We start from the raw sequence: 24263 nt of genomic DNA on the forward strand, positions 1-24263 counted from the left end.
GAGGAACGTGTTCATTATCTCGACTGTGGTCACAGCTTCCCAGGTGTGTGTATATGTATAAGTCACAAGTGTCAAACTGGCCACCTTAAATATATGCAGTTTACTGCATGTCAATTACAATATGTCAATAAAGCTGTTTACGGTGTGTTTTTTTTCTATGATTTGAGAGACATGACAACAAAATGAATAGTGTGAACCTTATGTGAATCCTACTTTTATCAAAACCACTGTAAAGAGGTGTTTTGGAAAATTTGGGGAAATCTGAGTGTGAACTGATTATTAGATGATATTAAAATGTTCAAATTGCCAGGCGTGGTGGCTCATGCCTATAATCCCAGCACGCTGGGAGGCTGAGGCTGACAGATCACCTGAATTCAGGAGTTCAAGACCGGTCGGGGCAACATGGCAAAACCCTGTCTCTACCAAAACCATAAAAAGTCAGTGGTGGCGCATGCCTGTGGTCCTAGCTACTCAGGAGGCTGAGATGGGAGGATTGCCTGAGCCCGGGAGGCAGAGGTTGTAGTGAGCTGAGATCGCACCACTTCACTCCTGCCTGGGTGACAGAGTGAGATCCTATCTCAAAAAAACAATAACAATAATTTTATCAGGTGTGACAGTGGTATGACAGAAGATACCCATATTTTCACGTAAATTTTTTTTTTTTTTTTTGAGACAGAGAGTCTTGCTTTGTCATCCAGGCTGGAGTACAGTGGCGTGATCTTGGCTCACTGCTACCTCTACCTCCTGGGTTCAAGCGATTCTCCTGCCTCAGCCTCCTGAATAGGTGGGATTACAGACGTGTGCCACCACGCCCGGCTAATTTTTGCATCTTTAGTAGAGATGGGGTTTCACATGTTGGCCAGGCTGGCCTCGAACTCTCAACCTCAAGTGATCCACTGCCTTCGTCTCCTAAAGTGCTGCATGACAGGTGTGGGCCTGGCCAAACTTCCAAACTTTTCACTGAAGTAAGACACACAGGCAAGCTCACAGACCACTGGTGTATACACAAAATAAGCACACACATTTAGCCCTGATACAGATCAAAAGACAGCACTCCTGCCATTCCAGACACCCTCTCCTCAGGTGGACCCCTCCCAATCACCGTCACCCACATGGTAAGTAACCACAGGGGTCCCAGGAAAACCCAAATTCCAGCACCGAAGAGTACTTCTTCCTGTTCTGGAACATTCTATAAATGGAATCACACAGTATATGCTCCAAGTAGGGGTCTGGTTTTTCTTTTGCTAAACATTATGCCTGTGAAATTCATCCATATTGGCATGTGAACAGGTATTTTAGACACACGTGTGACACGTATGGGGGCAAAGTGACATGTGGTCTGAAATATGCTTCAAAATACGCCAATAAAAAAGCAGGGGTGGATGGATGTGGCGAAATCTTGAGGATCATTGACTTTCGCTGATGGGTACCAGGGGGCTCACTCTACTATTCTCCTTCCTTTTGCATATATCTAAGATGTTTTACATTAAAAATGTAAAACCTCTTTAGACGTCAGGTGCGGTGACTCATGCCTGCAATCCCGGCACTTTGGGAGGCCAAGGCAGGCAGATCACGAGGTCAGGAGATTGAGACCATCCTGGCTAACACGGTGAAACCCCGTCTCTACTAAAATACAAAAACTTAGCCGGGCATGGTGGTGGCGCCTGTAGTCCCAGCTACTCGGGAGGCTGAGGCAGGGTAACTGCCTGAACCTGGGAGGCGGAGGTTGCAGTGAGCCGAGATGGCGCCACTGCACTCCAGCCTGGCGACAGAGCAAGACTCTATCTCAAAAATAAATAAACAAACAAACAGGCTGTATGACATAAAGCCAGGATGCTGTGGCCGAGAAACTGTGCCGAGGGTCCCCACATCACTCCACGTCTTTCCCTCCCAGGTGAGCTGAAACACCACACTCCCAGACTCTCCTGCAGCAACACCGGACCACGTGACCAAGTCCTGGGCAACGGAACATGGGCAAAAGGAGCGTCGTCCACTCGCAGGCCTGCCTGGACGCACAAATGAGCTCTTGTATGTTGAGCCCTGAAGACGCTGGCATTTCTGTCGCTGTGGCCCGCCCAGCCCTAGCATACCACCACATTCTAAAGCCCGCAATGAGCGCTGCTTCCTGGCCTCAGCTACGTGGCATTGTCAGACACCGAAGACCACAGCACGTGCTCCTGTGGGCCTAAAAGTATTGCCTTCTGCTGCTGGATTTTAATTACTAGACTTGGTTTTCATGAGACATGGTGATTCTTGTCCTATAGTTAATCTTAAGCGTTTTAAAGTTGCTTTCACCAATTGAATCTTCCTTGGCTGAGGACTGATTTTCTTAATTTGATGTGAGGTAGGGCTCTACTGCTATTTTTGCTAAGTAAATAATTGTTCCAGCCCCATTTGTGGGTCAGTCCCATCCAGATGGTTTGCACCTTCAGGATCCTCCTTACATTTTCAGAAATGTTTGCTTAATGAAATTTTGAAGAGGTAGATAGGATTTGTTCCCTAATTTATGGCCAATTTCCAGGAGTGGATCGTCTTGCAATATAGTACAAGTACAGTCATGAAAACCACAAGGATTTTACTACAGATAATAACTATTTTGAAACTTTACTACTCCTCATAATTGGGCCCTTTATCTTTTTCCTCCTGCTTTTGTTGGAACATGGAACTGGCAGATTGCATGGTTTCACCAGTGCCAGCGTGATCCTATTCAAGCCCGGCGCTGTCCTGGACCTCTGCGTGCTGCAGCACTTGCACAGCTGGAGTCAGACCAGAAGTCTCTCGGGGGAGTCCACTCTCTCAGGTCCTGTGGAACCCACCCCTCACTCTCCCCAGACTCACTCCCGGCCACCCCAGGGCTTGCTCCCCTCCCTCCAGCACCCGCCCTCCTTGCTGTCCCTCAAATATAACAGCTTTCCCACAGCTGGAGGTCTTTCTTCCCCAGACGGCACTTTTCTCCTCGACAGCAGAAACTCAGCCAGCTTTGTCTACTGCAATAGCCCCCATGCCCAGAATAGTGCCTGCAGATAGAACAATCGTCTCTAAAAATATTGTTGAATGAATGCATAGCTAATGACACACAAGCTGTACCAAGCAATTAATCCTATTAGTATATTTAGTAGCTAATTGTGATACAGAATTTTTAAAAACTCAATCATCAACTCTATCCAATTTTGGGTACCTATTTTGAATCACAACTTTCATTTTAACCCTTGTTATTCTTGTCTCATCACCTGGTAGGACCCCAGCCTGACATCTTGTTCTTTGTCTTCCAACATTCTGCGCTGCTATCTGGGCTATCTCCAGCCCCTGCTTCTCCCACTCCAAGCATGCCCATCTCCCCCGCACCCCCATGCCATCATCTGCAGGGGCGCCACTCACTCACAGGCCCCAACATTGCTCTTTGGAAATGCCGGCTCCCGGTCTAACGACACACGTACCTGCCCCTCGACAATCCACCTGGAGATGGATGTTTTCCCATCATAGCCTGGCCGGAACTGAAGGGTGGCGGAGCGAGGGCTGATGTTGGAAATGACCAGGTTGGATGGGGCACCAGGAAGGTCTAGAGAGGAACCAGGGAGGAAAGGGAGAGATTTAAAGTCCGTCACAGCTTAGGAAAGGTATCAAATGTGTCATCTTCAAAAGTAAACAGTTTCGACACCATTCAACACCAAAAAAGGATTTGTTCTCAAAAGCATGAAGGTGAGAAGCAGCACAGCTTCCCCAGAGGCATGATGAGTACATGGTTTTTGCTTTAATAGGCTGACCCGGTGGACTTCAGGAGACACACCGCGAACACGGCCTCCTTGATGAGAAACTCTGAAGGGATGTGTCATGCCTTACACATCTCCGTACTTTGTAGGTAATTAACAGATGCTGGCTGAATGAGGAAAGGATGAATGAATGTAATCCTTCCTGGCTCCTGAAACCACACAAAGAACAAATGGCTGTACTTCCTTTCATAATTACCGCGGCCTCAGAGGGGTGGAGGGAAGAGTGCACAAGCCCAGGGTTGCTCCCAGGTAGTGTGGCACCTGCTCAGGATCAGGTCTTGAGCCTTAGGCTTCTTGGGTCTGGTTTCCAAGACGACCACATTCTCGTGCAAGGGCAGAACTCTCCTCGCTCTGCCTGTGTTCAGTTGCTTGGGTAACTGGATAAGGTGGAAGGTGGGTTCTGAATGAGCCTCCCGTTGAGGGTGCCCGTGGCTCAAGCCTACTCCTACATGAGAGACCCTTCAGTTGCTGCTCCCCAAAGAGCACCTCCCACTCGGAACTGTAGCACTATGAGTTCAGAGTGAGAGCTTTTAGATTACTGTGCCATGCAAAATACTCTAGAGAAAGATAAGGGGCTAAAAAGCGGGGGGAAAAAAAAGAAAAGAAAAATGCAAGACTAGTGCAGCTTTCAGACCGCACTGTCTCTGAGGAATGCTTTCCTCATTTGCTGTTGCTTGGGGTGTTTGAAACCAGGTCTTGCACACGGACAATGAAACTATTTTGGTGATCGATTCAGTATTGGCAGGGGCAGGGTCTGTAGGATCTCAAGGGTCCTTCCCACATCTAGTTTTTAATGAATTTGAAATAGAAAATGTTTAAATCGAAGGACAAGTGGGCTCTTTCCTTTCTATTTCTCAGCGCTCCGGATTTTTAAATGGTTCTTCAATCATTAATGGTGATAAACTTTAAGCACAGTAAACAGAACACGGCGTCCCCAAAGCAGTCCTCTCCATCTGATTTGCCTCCAGCCACTACCCAGGATGAGTGGGCAAGGCTTTAGGACCCCTCTCCAGCTACAAGCATTCAGCCTTGGCAATGAAGGAATGGCAACTCCAGCGCCTCCCTGCACCTTGGTTATCAGGGGTTTGGCCAAAGCAGCCGGGCCTCAGTTTCCCCTCTAACACTCCACTCTGTGGCTCCAGACGTAGTGTGGATCAAAGTGTTTCTGGAAGCACAGCCTTCCGGAGGTCAGCTAACCCATTTCTCTGCCCTGGATGAACAATGTCCAAGACATCTCAGGAAAACCCTGGCAACTTGCACACAGATGTGCTTCCAGTGTTAATCTTGGTCGCTGTATATACCCATTTTTAACCAATTAAACCACACGCCATCATCGCTGATATGGTTTGACTGTGTCCCCGCTCAAATATCATCTTGAAATGTAACTCCCACAATTCCCACGTGTCACGAGAGGAACCCGGTGGGAGGTAATCAAATCATGGGGGCCTGTGCTGTTCTCGCGATACTGAATAAGTGTCACAAGATCTGTGGGTTTTAAAAACAGGAGTTTCCCTGTACGGGCTCTCTCTTTGCCTGCTGCCATCCATGTAATACATGACTTGCTCCCCTTTGCCTTCTGCCATGATTGTGAGGCCTCCCCGACCATGTGGAACTGTCAGTCCATTAAATCTCTTTCTTTTGTAAATGGTCGAGTCTCAGGTACGTCTTTATCAGCAGCATGAAAATGGACTAATAGAATCATCACTACTGTTTTGAAAGTATTCACGATATTTTAGATATGCATTGGGAACTGGCTTTAAACACTTTCAACGTGTGTTCTGAGGCCAAAGCAGGAGGAGAAGACAGAAGGGATGTGAGGCCGCGGTGGAATGCTCTGGAGAATGAGGCTGAAGTGGGGTCAACACCTATTTACCCTCCAGCATCTTGGCAGGAGGCCACTCCTCCTTTTCAAGGCACTTAGTGGCTTCCACATAAAAGTGTCAATCAACTTCTAGCCTCAGGAATCTCCAAGAGCGAGGCAACAGCAGGAGGACCGCACACACGATTTTACTGACCTGGGGGCACTCCAGAGGAAATGGTGGAAGAAGTCACCAGGCCAGCACCCACGGCAGTCACAGCAGCCACATCGATGGTGTAGGTGGTGAGAGATGAGAGGCCTTGGATCTTGTACTCATGCGTCGTGCTGTTCAGGGTGTGCGTGAGACGAGAGTCGTTCCTGCCGTACACCTCCCAAGAGATCTGGTAGCCTAGAAAGCAACAGGACCAGATCAGCAATGGTCTCCTGAAGGCCAAGGGCTCACCTGGATTCCATAGCACCATCTTTGCAGGCTTGGAGCTATGGAGAGCTTGGCTGGATGTACTGAAGGTGCCTCAGAGCCACTGTGCTACTGACATGCGACACAGGTCAAGGCTCCTTCCTCTGTGCGCCCACTGTGATCTCACAAACCTGCTTATAGGAGTGACAGTCCCACCACAGGGAACCATCCCTCCCTACCAGGGTGAGCTGCACAAGGATGGGGCCTATTGGATGCTCTGGTAAGTTCAGCACCAGGTGCATGAACTGAAAAATGACGACAGCTGCCAGCCTGCTATGCTCAATTCAACCTTCTCTTGTCAAATTATGAATGCATTTCACCAATAATTCCACTAAAAAAATTTTATGTATGTATGTATCTATTTATTTATTTTTGAGTCTGCTGCCCAGGCTGAAGTGCAATGGTGCAATCATAGCTCACTGCAGCCTCAACCTCCTGGGCTCAATCCATCCTCCCACCTCAGCCTCCTGAGTAGCTGGGACCACAGGCGTGTACCACCATGCCTGGCTAATCTTTTGTACTTTTTGTAGAGATGGGGTTTCCCCCTGTTGCCCAGGCTGGTCTGGAACTCCTAGGCTCAAGAGACCCTCCCGCCTCGGCCTCCCTCAGTGTTGGGATTACAGCCATGGTACCCAGCCAATCATTTCAGTTTTGGAAGCTGGTATTTTTATTACACAGAACCTTAAATCAATGGCTTGCTCTTGTGTTGCAACGAATTCATGGAAACACTTCTACTTTTTCCTTTACGAAATGACTGCTAGATCACTCTTCCATTTTGCAAAGCGCTTTGCGTGGAAAAGTTTCTTTTCGCCTGAGTGTGTGTTTTGCTTCTAGCTCTGCCTCTTCCCTTTTCAAATATCCTGTTTTCTAATATATTTGATTTCCCCCTATACTCTTTTCAGTCCAGTGGGGCCTCACAATCAAAATTTATTCCACCCGGGATTCCACTGTGACTTGGGGCTTAGAGGAAAAAAAACCCGTGGGGCGTGGTGGCTCATGCCTGTAATCCCAGCACTTTGGGAGGCCAAGGTGGGTGGATCACCTGAGGTCAGCAGTTGGAGACCAGCCTGGCCAACATGTGAAACCCCGTCTCTATTAAAATACAAAAATTAGCCATGCATGGTGGCGGGTGCCTGTAATCCCAGCTACTCAGGAGGCTGAGGCATGGGAATCGCTTGAACCCTGGAGGTGGAGGTTGCAGTGAGCCGAGATTGTGCCACTGCACTCCAGCCTGGGCCACAGAGCGAGACTTTGTCTTTAAAAAAAAAAAAAAAGGGGAAAAAAGACCCAACTGGTTCCTGAATCAATCAATCCCCGTGGAGGGGAGTTTATGTGACCAGAGAACACTTAAAAGTGTCTTTTAAAGAGGGAGACAGTGGTAGAAAGAGCTCATAGGTCCACACGCAAAAGAAAACAGCTGAAAATACTTGCTCTTCCCTATTTTTAGTCAATAACCTCAGGGATATAGAAGCGCTTGGATGCAGCTGAAACTTCTTCCTCATTCTGATGAAAGCAATAAATAAAGCTACGAGTTGCACTTGCAGTTAAACAAGAGTTTAGAGGACAGCATCTTGAGACTTTACTATTTTGAAAAAAATTTAATGTTGCAACCTGCTCCCTCTGGCTGTCCCACAGGCTCCAACAGCCCGGCAGCTTCTGTGCATGGGCATCGGGGACCCCCATGTGGGCTGACACAGTGGGAGCTCCAAGGAACAAGGGCCACCAGAGGGACGGCCTGGCTGCTGGGTGCCTCTAGAGCACTCTGAGCGCCTGCCATCCCGGGAGCTGTCACCGAGTGGTGCGGCAGCCCGGCGTCTCTGCCTGGGCCCTGGAGGGTCACTAAACCATCCTCTGTGGTGGCTACATCAAAGGCATCTGGCTGCTTCTCAGGTCCTGGTCTCCTTTTCCTCCTCCCAGCGAGAGGGGAGAAGGCTGACTACCCAGGCCAACCACTCACCATTGCCTTCTCCCATTTCCTTCCTAACTTTATTTAAAATAAATAAATAAATGAATAAATAATAAAATACATATTATCCCTCCCTACCAGGGTGCGCTTCACAAGGACAGGGCCTATCGGATGCTCTGGTAACCTCAGCACCAGGTGCATGAACTGAAAAATGACGACAGCTGTCAGCCTGCTGTGCTCAATTCAATTCAACCTTCTCTTGTCAAATTATGAATGCATTTCACCAATAATTCCACTAAAAAAATTATTTATACATATATGGGTGTGTATATATATACACGTATACACACACACACACACACACATGAGAGAGAAAGAGAGTCTTGCTCTGTTGCCCAGCCTGGAGTGCAGTGGGTTGATCACAGCTCACTGCAGCCTTGAACCACTTGACTCAAGTGATCCTCCCACCTCAGTCTCTCAAATAGCTGGTACTACAGGCATGTGCCACCACGCCTGGCCAGTTTTTAAAATTTTTTGTAGAGATGAGGGTCTCACTATGTTGCCCAGGCTGTCTCAAACTCCTGGCATCAAGTGATCTTCCCACTGCGGCCTCCCAAAATGCTAGGATTACAGCCATCAGCCACCACGCCCAGCCCAGGCCCTGCCCTCGCTTTACATCTTAGCATTTCCCTCATCTGCCCATCCTGATGTCTAAGACATCTAGCCTGCTCCATTCATTCATGTAACCCTCACAACACACCTTTGAAATTGGGACTGTTGTTATCCTGTTTCACAGAGGAAGAAACCAAGCCACAGAAAGCTTCGTGGACTTGCTAGAACCCCAGACAGTCCTCAGTGGATGAAGGAAATAATGGATACATGGTCCATTTCCAAGACAAAGTTGCTTAAATCAGCAAACTACAGAAGAAACAGGATATACTAGGCCTCTGCTTCAATCGCCAGTGCCTGCTTGTCAGCCTCCCCCCACCCCTTAGTTGTCCCCACCCGAACCAAAGAAGTTTAATCTAAGATGAACGTTTACTATCCTGCAGAATAGCTCATTTTGTCTATTCTTATCAGCTTGCCCAGCTACTTACGTCATAAGTCAAATACCTGAAGAGCCCCTGAGCTGACTAGGATTGCAGTGCATTGTGGGCTGCAACAAAATGCAACAAGACCACCCTAAAGAAAACACTTACAGCCCCTGCCCAATAACCAATGGGTGACGCCCGGGAAGACTGTGACCCCCACAGTACTCAGCCTGTGAGGAACCAGGGGAGGGACCTGCACAGTAGGGAATAAGTGGCTTGTTGTGACCCTGCTGGGTGTGCCTGCCCATCAGACATTCAATCTTGTAAGACTGTCATTAAAAGTCCCACTTTCGCTGTTCTCCGTGTCTCTGAGTCCATTCTTTGGGTTTGGACGGGTGAGTCTGTTTCTCACAGTGGATGAGACCCTGCCTCTCAAGAGCCTCCTCCTCTAGCACCTCCTCCCCGATGTGTGCGAGGGAACCGAAAGACATCCCTGACCTTGGTGCGCCATGCCTGGTCAATCGCGAAATAATTTGATCCTCGGGGTCTACTCTGAACCTATGGGAAGAGGAGCCTTTGTTTAAATGTTACAACCTTGCCTGCCAGAAATTTTTATTTGTTTAAAAGCTGTTCTTCATCAGCTAAAACACAGCCTCATGTTCGTCTTGTCGACCTAGAGCTGAAACACGGCAATTCCAGCATCTTCAGGAAGGGCAGCGTTGCTGGGATTTATTAGGATCAACATCGATAATACGGTGTGCTCAAATGGTTATGGATACAAACAAAAACCAAACGGACAGCTAGAGAGGCTGATCTGCAGAGTAACGCCAGCGGAGACGGTGCAGGCCCGAGACGTGTGATGTCCGTGAGCACAGACACAGCGGTGAGCGTGAAGTGGGAAAGACGTCCTCTAATTTACGAACAACAGCTTTTGGGGGAGGTGCGTGGAGGGCTCGGGCAGTGCTGGCCAGGGGATGCATCCTCCGCTTCCAGCTCCCAGAGGAGAGAGGAGAGAGGCACCTGGAGCCAGGAGCGGGGGTACCTCGCGCTTGGCATCCTACCTGCTCCCAGTGGCTGCCTAACTGAGACTAATGGCCAGAGGAGCTTCAGAAATAATTTTCTGTTGATCTGAAGTAAATTCTCTAGAAGAGAGCAGTGCATCCAATCACAAACTGTCTGTCTGCATCCTGGCCCTCATAAATCAGAGTTTACGGAGGGAGAGTGGAGGACGCTGAAATTTACAATAAGCGCGCAATGGGCAATTTACTCGGGCAGGCACAGCCGCCCCCTGCTCCATGCTTCCCTCTCATTCCAGGCCTCGAATTAAAACAGAGGCTGGGGGTGCTCACCACAGACCAGGGCTAATAAACCACCGTTTCCAACAGCGTCTCTGGCCCGTAGAGCAGTGCCGAGCCCAGGCCCAGGCCGTCAGTCATCCTGGGCTCCCGCAGCTGCCTTTAATAGCAGGTGCAGTCTTTGCAGGAAGCCTTGGAGAGCATGGTGGTGCCACACCAACGCTTCTGGAAACTGGCTTATGGCAGCCAGGTTTGCCCATGAACGCAGTTTTTCTTTTGCTGTCCTCAATGAAACACTCTGCCTTTAGCACAGAATAGAATTTAATGGTGCTGCCTGCACGCTCCACGGGGAATCTATGTCTACTTGGTGGGTGCCAGGGGGAGCTCCCCTGATGCAGGCATCACTGCGGGTACCAGGTGATGTTGGGTGGTGAGGTGATAACATCCGATCTCACCTCCTCTAGGACCTTCTCTAAAGAGCTGCATGCGTCCACTGAAGCTTCCGGTGATACAAGATGCACATTACCGTGTGAGCAGGAATGGAAAATGCACAGGCCACACACAGAGAGAAGGGGACAATGCGGCCGCCGAGAGGAACCTACAGAGAGTCTGCCTGGTGCTCCCACTGCAACTTTGCTGTCCCCCATGGCACAGGCACCTCCAAACTCAGGCCTCCGGCTCTACCCAGCCCGGGAAAGCTCGAGCTTCCAAGTCAAGCTCCACCATAAACCATAGACTGCTGCTTGTAACTACAGGTATTTGTTTAAATAAAATACGAAAATGAGTTCACGAAGCCCCATTAGCTGGCGAAACAGACGATCGTAAATTGGAAGTATTGGCAACCACCGCTTAGCCGTGAAATGTTGGCTCAACGTGAATTATTATGCCATGGATTTTTTTCTTTTGGCTTTAGAACAGGAATGGAGAGTATGCTGTGTTCACAAAGGGCAGGGCAGGGGCTGACGTGTGTATCTGTAACAGGAATTTCTTCGGTGTGGACACTGTCTACCACGGAGTCTCCGCCAGATTTCCAAAACATGGCCGACTGCGGACTTGAAAGGCAACTGGGCAGAGGGGCATTCTTTCTTTCCTACCCGGACAGCCCCGTTTCTGGGGTCAGTGGTAAGCAGAGCTCTAATTCCAGCCGCCGAATTGGTCCCTGGGGGATCTGAACTGGAAAGTGTTCTTCTTCCGAATGGTAGCCTCCTGCTCAGCTTTTAAAAATCACCCACTAGTTTGTTTTTCCTTCCTTTGAATGTTTAAAGCAAGATTAAACTAAACTAGGTTCCTGCAGTCTATCGTGGCCTCCCCTGCTCAGTTCCCCCTGCCTTCACTTAATTCCTTCGACTCCAGGCAACAGGAGGCTGTTTTAATTGTACATACTCAGCACTTGCCATTCTTAGACGACTTCAGAATGTACAACAGATCGTGTTCAATTCTAGCAGTGACTTTCCCACATTCCTGGAGTTTTCACACTGTCTGAAGTGGCCATTTCAAAAGATAAGCTTCTGGAAGGCAGAGCCAGATTCATAAATTTACTTTCTTTAACAGTTAAGGTGAGGCCGGGCGTGGTGGCTCACGTCTGTAATCCCAGCACTTTGAGAGGCCGAGGCAGGTGGATCACCTGAGGTCAGGAGTTCGAGACCAGCCTGGCCAACATGGTGAAACCCTGTCTCTACTAAAAACACAAAAATTAGCCAGGTGTGCTGGTGCACGCCTGTAATCCCAGCTACTTGGGAGGCTAAGGCAGGAGAATCATTTGAACTGGGAGGCGGATGTTGCAGTGAGCCAAGATCACACCACTACACCCCAGCCTGGGCAACAGAGAGAGATTGCATTTCAAAAAACAAATAAACAAAAAATAAAAATAAAAAACCCCACAAAGTCCAGCTATATGCTTATAAGAGGCACACCACACTTTGGGAGGCCAAAGTGGGTGGATCACGAGGTCAGGAGATCGAGACCATCCTGGCTAATGTGGTGAAACCCCACCTCTACTAAAAACACAAAAAATTAGCCAGGCGTGGTGGCACACGCCTATAGTTCCAACTACTCGGGAGGTGGAGGCAGGATGATTGCTTGAACCCAGGAGGCAGAGGTCGTAGTGAGCCGAGATAGCGCCGCTGTACTCCAACCTGGGCTGCAGAGCGAGACTCCATCTCAACAACAAAAAAAAGTTAAGATGAGAGGTGGCACTGGCTCCAAGGTGACCTTGTGTATGGGCTCTGGGCATACCGCTCTATCAGGGGATCTGGTTGGCACAGATGATTACAGGAGATTCTACTGATTAGAAGTGGTGAGGTTGGCACTGGGTTTGCTATGTACAGGAGTTCTGTGTAGAAACAGGTCACTGTAGGAAGACAGTCTCCCACTGTGCCCCAGGGCCCCTGGAATGCTGCAGTGACCTCCCAGGAGCACTGCAGGGAGGCACAGGACACTCAATGCCAGTGGGACACATGTGAGCCTCTGGCTGGAGGGGGGCTCCGTTTCAAGGCCAGAGCCTGCCACGTGCCCTTGGATACATCCTATATTTGCAAAGCAGAATTTTTGGTGGATGTTGCGATAAGGAAACGAGTACGGCCGGGAAACCAACGTGAACCGGGAAATGAGGGTGACGAGGGGCCATCTGGTCCCAAGGTCTGAGAGGCTGGGCAGTGCGAGGCGGATGCAGACATCTCATTAGGAACTAACTGTGGTCACTGAAAAAACAAATGCAAGTTTTGTTTCTTTCAACTACTGTGTAGTATTTTTTAAATGGCAATTCTAGTTGTCAGCATATAAACACTTGAGTTGTTTGGATCTAACTACTTAATAAACAGAACCGTTAGGCATTTCTGTGCCCTCAGGGTGCTTTGAGAAACTACGGAGACGCTAAGAGGACTGTGGATGGGGAAGATGAACGTCCTCTGCTGTGGGGTTCGGAGCACGGTTCAAACCTCACCCCCGGCACATCAACGCTGCAGAGGAGAGAATGCGCACATACCCACGGGCTGTGATCGTGGGACGTCGCCACCCTAAACCTCCGCCTTGTCATCGCCAGGCCTGGGTTATAAGACACCCCTTGTGTGGCTGCAGAGAAAGCAAAATGCGATCCTGCAAGGTTAAGGTGCCAAGCACAGGGGAAGTGGTCAGGGTCATCATTGCCATTGTCATCCCGGACGCCAGAGCAGAGAAGAAACAGCTCCCAACGCTGTGGCCCGACAGCAGGGACAGACCACCTGAGGCTCTTGGTCTCTGGGCAGCACAGTCCCAGCACAGGCTTCTAGGACCCACCCAGAGAACGTGAGCTTGCTTCACAGAACAATCAGGCACTTGAATTCCACAGCTCCCGCGGCCAGCTGAGAACGCTGCCACCATGGAGTGGAGATGCAGCTCAGCTCCCAACTGACCGCTCGCGTCAGGATGGGCAACTCACTCAACCTCGGGGCGCGGCTGCAAAATACCCACGAAGGAGCCCCTGCCGGGACGTGAGATGCCACAGGCAAAGCCCCCAGAGGGGGCTCACGTAGAAGAGTCCCATATATGACTGACCAAGAAGAAGATTAAGTGGCTTGCTAGAAATCTTCAGTAATATTTAGAAAAAAAAAAAAAAGAAAAAGAAAAAAAGATGCCTGTTGGAGGTTGAGCTGCTCTGGGCCAGGCAGTGGGCAGCTGACACAGCTTCTCTCAATTCATTCTCCTGACAGCTCCAGTTGGAACTGAGGACCCCAGAGGTCTGCTGAGGCTCTTATGTTGACTAAAATAGTGGAATGGGGGGCCCTGCCCAACCTCATTTGAGGCTAAAGCCTATGCTGTTTTTGTCAAACCAAGAATTTTTTTTTGAACTAAGATTTAAATTAAGCTTTAACCTAAAAGGTTTTTCAGACCTGTAATCCCAGCACTTTGGGAGGCCGAGGCAGGTGGATCACTTGAGGTCTGGAGTTCAAGACCAGCTTGGCCGACATGACAAAACCCTATTTCTACTAAAAATACAAAAATTAGCCAGGTATGATGGCGCACACCTGTAATCCAAGCTACTTGGGAGGCTGAGGCAGGAAAACTGCTTGAACCCAGGAGGCGGAGGTTGCAGTGAGCGGAGATCATGCCACTGCACTCCAGTCTGGGCGACAGAGTGAGACTCTGCCTCAGTACATACATACATACATACCTACAATCATTAAAAACCCTAAAAAGGTGAGCTGTCTCCCACAGAGACCCCTCAAACCAGGAGAAGAGATTTCACTGCTCAGGCGCCTTTAAGGCTCAGCCTCCGCCCCTCCCACAGCTCAGAACCTCCTCCGAAGTACCTGCCTCACAGTCTCCTCAGGGCTCTCACTGGAGGGCAGGGTGGGGAAGGGACAGAACATGGGATCTGGAGTCAGAAGATCCAGATCTCATCCTGGCCTTGCGGCTCACAGCTGTGGGACGAGGGCTGAGACACAGGGCATGTGAGCCTCATAGTCACGCCGCCTGGCTGTGTCTGAGAGGGCTGGCTGCACACAGGAGCACTCAGTGCCGTCTGCTGAATGAAGGAAAGGTCACCCACCCTCTCGGGGCCTCAGTTTCCTCATCTGTAAAATGGTCATAATATCGATATCGACCTTACCATGCTGCTATGAGAATTAAGTGAGACACATACCATGTGAACAAATATGTCATAACATGACTGACTCATTGGTCAGAGACTCTGGACGTGAGAATAGATCTCAAACTACAGCTGCTGCCCACACGGTGAAAGGCCCCCAGACCAGGCTGGCTCTCACTGGAGCAGTCCCAGTGCCGGGACTCTGCCACACGGCCAGGAAGACATTTCAGTTCCTCTCGAGAAGGCCATGGGCACGGGTCCATGCTGTCAGCAGTTTGGTTTGAAGTCATATCCACTTCTTTTTGCGAGGACAAACTTATCTTTTCCTTTCTTGGAAGACAGGGCTACTTACCTGTAATGATGCCATTTTTCTCCAGGGGCTCCTGCCAGCTGACCTTGAGAGATGTGTCCAGAATCTCCGTGAAACTCAGATGTCCCACAGCTCCTGGTTCTACCAATTAAAAGCAAAGTCATCTGTTAACACAATAGCCCAAATTTTCTTTTGATCAGATGTGTGGGGAAGGTTCTAACTATGGAAGGAAAGTGGTGAGCTGGGGCTGCAAAACCCTGCAGGAGACTTCAGTGGAATGCAGAAGGAAGGAGGGTGTTCAAGGCATCCTGGCTATCATCGCATACATTATTTTCTCCAGCTTCATCCCAGCCACACAGGGCACTGAAGCTACTGGCGGCAGGAGATTTATATACAAATCATTCTCTTTCTCCTTGATCTCATCTGATTAGAACAACCAGGCTGGCTGGGTCCTCAAGAGCAACTGCCTCCTCTGAGTTCCTCCATGGTGCATGCAGCCCCGTGTCTGGCTTGTGTGGGGGCCATCTGGAACCTTCTGCAAGTCAGAACAAGACCCTGGGCCCAGGGGCAGGCTCACCTGCCAACCTGGTCCAGAACTCCAGGTTCCAAACCCCACTCAGGGTCCTGAAGGATTCCAGAGGGGCAAGGCAGTGGCCTGATAAAGTCCCAGCAAAAACAAATTCCTTTCCCAGGAGCTCCTCTGCCCTGCGCCCCCCTTGCTAACACACGCAGGCAGAGCCGCAGAGTTACGCTTGAAGGCTGGAGTCCAAGCTGGGTGTCAGACCTGGTTGAGCTGCTTTGCTGGCTATGCAATTACACTCTCAACACCTTAGTCTGTTCATCTGTGAAACGGGGAAAGTAAAAATAACTCGGCGAGACCATTGTGAGAAGAAAATGTAATAAAACATGAAAACACGAGGATGTCCCGGGCACCGTGAAAATGCTCCATGGTCATCAGTCGCTGTCATGATGATGAACTTCTCATCAGAACATAAAGTCATTCCTAGGATCAGAGGATGCCACCCCATAGAAAAGACCTGATAGTCTAAAACGTGAGTTAAAAATCCAAGATGCACGTGAAGCTCAGCAAAGCAAACTGCTTGAGGATGTGTGGCCACAGGCACAGAACTCTGCCCCATATGCAGATGGACCCCTGCCTGCAACTCAGGGACAGCAGGGCCCAGAGCAAGTTGCTGCTGGCCGGACAGCAGGTGCATTCGGCGGTTCTGACCCACATCTCTTGCACCAGCTCACCTAGGTTAAGAGTGTTTTACTGCTCCCACAGCAGGTCCCATCGGTCCCATCAGGGTCAGCCCACACTGCGTGGTGATGGGGAGGGAGGAGAGGATGCCTGCCCATCTGGAGGAGATAGGTGGATGTCATGACGGTAATGTTCTCCCAGATGCCGTTACTCCCAAGCCCTGCCATGTGCCCCTAGCCTGCCATGGTCCCTCTATAGCCATAGCTGCTGTGCAGGGCATGAGGAGCAGGTGGAAAGGAAATGCTTTTGCAGGTGCTGGCGTCTTACGATCAAGTGGAGGGAAGGGATGAGGGGAAGAGAGATGGTGCACTCCCATTCCCTAAGCCAGGCACCTGTGTGGTGCCTGAAAGTGCCCCTCCGTCCACTGCTCCGGGCAGCAAACACAAACACAGCTGCCCAGGTTGGCTCTGCTTCCCCACCTGCCGTTCAGAGCCCCACCTCCTCTCGGACAATGCCCCCATGCTTACCCCTCCAGATACCCGTTCAGGAGAAACATAAGCGACAAAGCCAGGGAGGAGAAAAGCGCAGGAGGAAAGGGCAGTTCGAAGGCAGAACTCGGGACAGGGGAGGAAAAGAAGAATGGAGAAGAGATGAGAACTCTGTCCGTTTCTGCATGTATCAGTTGAGTACACCCTCCATGCCAGGCAGGGAACACTGGTTCCTGCTGAAAGCTCTGCACCATACAACTTCCCTAGTGAACGTGCTGGATGGCGCCACACGCAGGTCTTCTTAGTAATAAAAAATGCAAGTCTTTCAGCTTAAAATAGGAGAGCATGAAGTCAAGGGTGTCAGTTGTCCTGAAAGAGTATCCAGGATTCCTACGGAGAAGCCTCACCCCTGCAAAGTCCCTGTTCTGGCTACTGCCAGCCTCATTTGCACAAACATTAGATTTTTAGGGTGAATTCCATACCGAGAACTCAGTTGGTACTTGGACAAAGCCTTCTAACACGAGTAGTAATTTTTTAAAAATGGTAACAGCCTCAAAAAACAAAACAAAACAAAACAAAAAAAAAAAAACAAAAAAAACCCCAATCATCTGGGTGAAACTTTGAAAAGACTTTTCACGGATAAGCTCAAACGCTCTGACAAATTTCACTTTTCCAGTGTGGAAGACGGTAAAATAGAATGGCTGTCAAGACCATCTCATCCTCCCACAATTGTGAGCCTCCAGAAAGACATTCTGACGGATTTTTGAACTGACTTGTTCTTTTTTTTCAATCGATGGAGAAGGAAAGAAAGCTTTTTGCTCCTTTTATATTCTCAGTGTTTCTGCTTCCTGGATTCCTGCCCAAAGATGCTGTCCTCTAGCTCTGCTGGAACCAGCTGGTGATGTCTCAGCTTAAAATTTAGATTCTATTTCCTCTTTACTGCCACCCTCCCCCAACAAATTCTCATTTCCTTGGGGCTTTGGGAAAGAAGGCCTGCTGGGTGTGGAACTAATGACAGCACCATCAGCCAGAGAGAAACAGGCCGTTTCTCCAGCACCCAAGAGTCCAAAGCTTTCTTTATTTTCTTTTTTATTGATACATAATAATTGTACACATAGCTGTAGTCACCCTACTGAGATATTGAGCATTGGAACTTACTCCTTCTATTTAACTGAATGTTTATACCCATCGACTAACCTCTGTTTCTTCCCCACCACCCTGCTCCACCGACACACCCCTCCCAGCCTCTAGTATCTTTCATTCTACTCTCTTATCTCCATGAGATTGGCCTTTTAAGCTACTACTTATGAGTGAGAATTGGTGATATTTGTTTTTCTGAGGGCACTGATGTAATACCCTCCAGTTCCCTCCATGTTGCTGAAAATGACAGGATTTCATTCTTTCTTGTGGCTGAATAGTATTCCACTGTGTATATATACCACATTTTATCCACTGGTCCACTGATGGATGCTTGGGCTGATTCCATATCTTGGCTACTGTGAATGGTGCTGCAGTAAGCATGGGATCTGGGTATCCTTTGATGCACTGACTCCTTTCCTATGGATAAACATCCAATAATGGGATTGCTGGCTCATAGGGTGGTTCTATTTTTAGTTTTTTGAAAAATTATACTGTTTTCCATTGTGGCTGTACTAATTTACATCATCACCAACAATGTATCAGAGTTCCCTGTTCTCCACATGATTGCCAGCATTTTTTTGGGTCTTTTTAATTCTAGCGATTCTGACTGGGATAAAATGATATCTCATTGTGGTTTTGATTAGCATTTCCTTGATGATTAGTGATACTGGGCATTTTTCCGTAGACACACTGACCATTTGTATGTCTGCTTTTGATAAATGTTTATTCATGTCCCTTACCCACTTTTTAAATGGGATTTTTTAAAACTGTTGAGCTGAGTTCTTTGTATATTTTAGATATTAATCCCTTACCAGATGAATAGTTTGCAAATATTTTCTCCCATTCAACAGGCTGTCTCTTCACTCTGTTGACTGTTTCCTTTGCTGTACAGTTTTTTAGTTCGATATAGTCCCATTTGTCTATTTTTGGTTTTGTTGCCTGTGCTTTTGAGATCTTAGGCATAAAATCTTTGCCTACACTAATGTCCTGAAGTGTTCCCTGTGTTTTATTTTAGTAGTTTTATAGTTTCAAGTGTTACATTTAAGTCTTAATCCATCTTAATTTTTTTAAATGGTCAGAGTTAAGAGTCTAGTTTCAATCTTCTGCATATGGATATCCAAAATTTTCCTAGCACCAATTACTGAAGAGGGTGTCCTGGCATCTTTATCAAAAATCAGTTGGTTGTAAATATGTGGATATATTTCTGGGTCTATTCTGTTCTGTTGGTCTATGTGTCTTTTGTTAATGCCAATACCATGCTGTTTTGGTTATTATAGACTTGTCATATATTTCAAAGACAGGTAGTGTGATGCCTCCAGTTTTGTTATTTTTGCTATGGATTGCTTTGGCTATTTGGGCTCTTTTTGGGTTCCACAAGAATTTTAGGTTTTGTATTTGTTTTTGTTTTTGTTTTGCTATTTCTGTAAAAAATGATACTGGTATTTTGATAGAGATTGCACTGAGTCATTAGATTCATTTGGGGAGTATGGTTACTTTAATACTGTTAATTCTTCTGATTCATGAGCATGGGATGTCTTTCCATTTATTTGTGTCTTCTTTAGTTTATTTCATCAATGTTTTGTATTTTTCTTTGTAGAGATCTTTCACCTCCTTGGTTAAATTAATTCCTAGATATGTTTTTCTTTTATAGCTATTGTAAATGGAATCAACTTCTTGATTTCTTTCTCAGCTAGTTCATTATTGGTGTATAGAAATGCTACTGATTTTTGTATGTTGCTTTTGTATCCTGCAACCTTACTGAATTATTTATCAGATATAGGAGTTTTTTGGTGGAGTCTAGGTTGGTCTAGATATAAGATCATGTCATCTGCAAAGAGAACAATCTGACTTCCTCTTTTCCAATTTAGATGCCTTTTATTCCTTTCTTTTGCCTGACTGCTGTGGCTAGGACCTCCAGTACTACAAATAGGTGTGATGAAAGTGGGCATCTTTGTCTTGTTCCAGTTATCAGAGGAAAGGATTTCAGCTTTTCCCCATTCAGTGTGATGTTAGCTGTGGGTTTTTCACATATAGACTTTATCATATTGAGGTATGTTCCTTCTATGCCTAGTTTGTTGAAAGTTTTTACTATAAAGGGATGTTGAATTTTATTAAATGCTTTTTATGCAGCTGTTGAGATGATCACATGGTTTTTGTCCTTTATTCTGTTGGAGTGATGTATCACATTTATGGATATGTGTATGTTGAACCATCCTTGCATCCCTGGGAAAAATCTCACATGAGCATGGTGTATTATCTTTCTGATGTGCTGTTAAGATTCAGTTTGCTAGTATTTTTGTTGAGGACTTTTGCATCTATGTTTATCAGGGATAATGGACTGTAGATTTTTTGTTGTTATGTCCTTGTCTGGTTTTGGTATCTGGGTAACACTGGCCTCATAAAATGAGTTAGAAAGAATTTCCTCTTCTTTAATTTTTTGGAATAGTTTGAGGAGAATTGGTATTAGTTCTTCCTTGAAAGTTTGGCAGAATTTGTCAGTGAAACCATTTGGCCCTGGGTTTTTCTTTGTTGGGAGACATTACTGATTCAATCTCATTACCCATTATTAGTCTGTTCAGATTTTATGTTTCTTTCTGATTCAATCTTGGTAGGTTGTATGTGTTCAGGAATTTATCCATTTCTCCTAGGTTTTCCAATTTGTTAGTGTATAGTTGTAAGAGTCTCAAATGATATTTTGTATTTCTGTGGTATCAGTTATAATGTCTCCTTTTGCATTTCTGATTTTGTTTACTTAGGTAATTTGTCTTTGATTCTTCTTAAGTCCAGCTAGCAGTTTATTGATTTTGTTTACCTTCCCTAAAACCCAGTTTTGTTTAATCATTTGTATTGTTTTTAAGTCTTTGTTTCATTTAGTTCTGCTCTGATCTTTATTATTTCTTTCCTTCTACTAATTTTGGGTTTGCTTTGTCCTTGATTTTCTAGTTCCTTGAGGTGTATCACTAGATTGTTTGAAATCTTTCTACTTTTTTCTGATGTAGGCATTTATTGTAGGCTCTTAGCACCACTTCTGCTATATCCCATAGGTTTTTGTATGTTGTACTTCAATTTTCATTTGTTTCAAGAAATTTTTAAATTTCCTCCTTAATTTCTTCCTTGACCCAAAGGTCATTCAGGAGCATGTTGTTTAATTTCCATGTATTTGTACAGATTGCAAAGTTCCTCATTATTGATTTCTAGTTGTATTCCATTGTGGTCTAAGAAGACATTGATATAATTTCAGTCTTTTAGAAGTTGTTGAGATTTGTTTTATGTCCTAATATATAGTCTATCTTGGAGAGTGTTCCATGAAAAGAATGTGCATTCTGTAGCTATTAGATGAAATGTTCTGTAAATGTCTGTTAGGCCCATTTAGTCTAAAGTGCAGTTTAAATCCAATGTTTCTTTGTTATTTTTCTGTCAAGATGACCTGTCTAATGCTGAGAGGGGGATGTTAAAGTCCCCAACTATTACTGCATTGTTGTCTCTCCCTGTAGATCTAATAATATTTGCTTTATATATCTGAGTGCTCCAGTGTTGGGTCCATATATGTTTAGAATTGTTATATCCTCTTGCTGAATTGATAACTTTATCACTACACAATAACCTTCTTTGTCTCTTTTTACTGTTTTTTACTTAAAGTATTTTATCTAAGTGTGGCTAATCCTGTTCACTTTTGGTTTCTGTTTGCACAAAATATCTTTTTCCATCTCTTTACTTTCAGTCTACATGTGTCTTTACGAGTGAGTTCAGTTTCTTGTACACAGCATATAGCTGGGTCATGGTTTGTTTGTTTTTATCCATTCGGCCAGTCTATCTTTTTGGATACTTTAATCCATTTAAATTCAAGGTTATTATTGATATGTCAGGGCTTATTCTAGTCATTGATTGATTTCTGGTTGGTTTATATATCCTTTGTTGCCTTCTTTCTCTCTTATTGTTTATTTTTGAGGTTTGGTGGTTTTCTGTAGTGGTAACATTTGGGTCCTTTCTCTTCCTTATTTGTGTGTTTGCTCTACCAATGGGTTTTATACTTTTGTACATTTTCATGTTGGTAGATATTGTTCTTTCACTTCAGCTGTGGGAATTCATTAAGCATTTCTTGTAGGGCCAGTCCAGTGGAGATGCATTCCCTCAGCTTTTACTTATCTAGGAAATACTTTATTTCTCTTTCATTTACGAAGGATAACTTTTATGTGTATAGTACTCTTGGCTGACAAGTTATTTTTTTCCCCAGTACTTTGAATATATCATTCCATTTTCTCTTGGCAAGTAAGGTTTCTGCTGATAAATCCACTGTTAGTCTGATGGGGGTTCTCTTATAAGTGACTAGATGTTTTTCTTTTGGTGTTTTTGGAATTCTGTCTTTAACTTTTGATAATTTGACTCTATTGTGCCACGGAGAAGACCTTTCTGAATTGTATCTATTTATTTGTGGATCTCTGAGCCTCCTGTATCTGCATGTCTAAATCTCTTGCTAGACTGGGGAAGTTTTCAGCCATTATTTTGTTAAATCAGGTTTCTATCCCTTTGGTTTTCTTTTCACCTTCTGGGACATCAAAAATTCAAACACTCATTGCTTTATAGTGACTCATATATCACAGTCTTTTTTCATCTTTAAATTCTGGAATTCCTTCTGCTGTCTCATCTAGTCTACTGCTGAATCTCACTATTGTATTTTTAAATTTCAGTCAATGAAGTAATTAGTTCCTGGATGTCTGTTTGGTTCTTTTTTTTATATTTATCTCTTTGATAAATTTCTCATTCATGTATTGAATTGATTTTTGGATTATTTTGTATTATTTATCTGTGTCTCTTTCATCTGACATTCCTTAATATCACTATTTTGAATTTTTTTGGTATTTCATAATTTCTTTTTCATTGGAATCTGTTGCTGAAGAATTACTGTGTTCCTTTGGAAGCGTTATACTTCCTTGCATTTTCACATTTCTTGTGTCCTTATGTTGATATCTGCACATCTGGTGTAACAGTTGCTTCTTCTAATTTTTTGGATTTGCTTTCATAAAGGAGGGCTTTTTCCTGAAGATGTATCTATGGTGTTGATTGGGTAGGGCACTTTGGCTTTGATTCTGGATGAAGCAGTAGTGTAGTCTCCATATAATTTATTTGGCTGTAAACACCATCAGTGATGTGTGTGATTTCCTCAGCGGCTTAGGGTGTGGTTGTTAGTAGAGGCTCTGGTGAAATTTTGCTGGGGACAGGGACACCAGGTGGGCCAATCCTTGGGCCCCAGTGGTGGCAGCAGTGGGCTGAGTGTGCCTGTCCTTAGGTCCAAGGGTGGTCCAGACAGGCTCATTCTTGGTATTCTAGATGGGTTGCTCAGGTGCTGGCAATGGCTGCAGGGGGCCAAGCAGGTGGGTGGGTTCTCAGGACCCTGGATAGCAGGCATGCTGTTGGCGGTGACAGTAGCAGTGGTGGGATAACCCCCTGGCTCCTTAGCAGTCTGCACTGGTATTGCCGGTGGCTGTGACAGGCTGAGCAGGCCAGTCCCCAGGCCCAGGGGTGGTGTGTAGGAGTGGGTGCCACCTGTGATGGTACAGCAGGTTGGGTGGGCCCGTCCTCAGGTCCCCAGGAGGAGTGCTTAGGTGCTGATAGTGGTGGACAGCGCAGGGTGAACCCAGGGCCCTGGATGGTGTTGCTCATACTCGGGAAGGTAGAGGAAGCTGAGCGGGCCTGTCCTCAGGACCCCTGGTGGTGTGTGCAGTTGCTGGCTGTGGTCAGCAGGGGTGGGGTGATCCCCAGGCTCCTGGTAGGGGTGGCAGTGACTGCACTGTGGCCCTGCTCCTGTGGAGGTGTGCTTCAGACCCAGGTGGCAGCTGTGGGTGGGAGAGTCTGACCTCAGAGTGCTTGGAAGCGAAGTCAGTCCTCAAGGTGAGTGAAAATGCCCAGGAGCCCCACCACTGGGGATCACTGCCAATGGCTTGTGCTTTGCCTCTGGTGGCAGCAGCCAGCAGTGGTGGTGGCTGTGGGTGGGGGGTGTCAGTGGGCCTGCAGGATATGGAGATGCAGAGGCTGTCGGGACCCAGAGCGGAATGGTCTATCGGGACCCAGGGCAGAATGGTCTGGTGGGGCTGGGCTGTCTGAGCAGCACTGCACAGTAGCTGGTAAGGGCTGGGGCGTGTGGGGCACAGTGTGGGCTCCCTCTCTGGAGCAGGACATCACACAGTCTCCCTGTGAGTCTCCCTACGTGAGTCTTGGGGCTGTGAGTTTTGAGGGGCTTTCCTGTGGCTCGGATTGCAGGAGTCTGTGGTGGGAATGTGGACC

At 46.8% G+C, this 24263-nt stretch overlaps 1 protein-coding gene across 1 annotated transcript in view; it reads right to left on the reverse strand.

Annotated features, from left to right (window-relative positions):
- Positions 1 to 24263, reverse strand: part of SDK1 (sidekick cell adhesion molecule 1) — a 707360-nt gene that overhangs the window by 208557 nt on the left and 474540 nt on the right. Inside the window, exons 20-22 of the mRNA XM_011976935.1 lie at positions 15195 to 15293; positions 5786 to 5977; positions 3438 to 3559 (exon numbers count right to left, since the gene is read on the reverse strand). Coding sequence (XP_011832325.1) covers positions 3438 to 3559; positions 5786 to 5977; positions 15195 to 15293 — 413 coding nt within the window. The remainder of the gene's footprint in view (positions 1 to 3437; positions 3560 to 5785; positions 5978 to 15194; positions 15294 to 24263) is intronic.

The sequence above is a fragment of the Mandrillus leucophaeus genome, unplaced genomic scaffold, assembly GCF_000951045.1.
Source record: "Mandrillus leucophaeus isolate KB7577 unplaced genomic scaffold, Mleu.le_1.0 Scaffold171, whole genome shotgun sequence".
NCBI lineage: Eukaryota > Metazoa > Chordata > Mammalia > Primates > Cercopithecidae > Mandrillus > Mandrillus leucophaeus.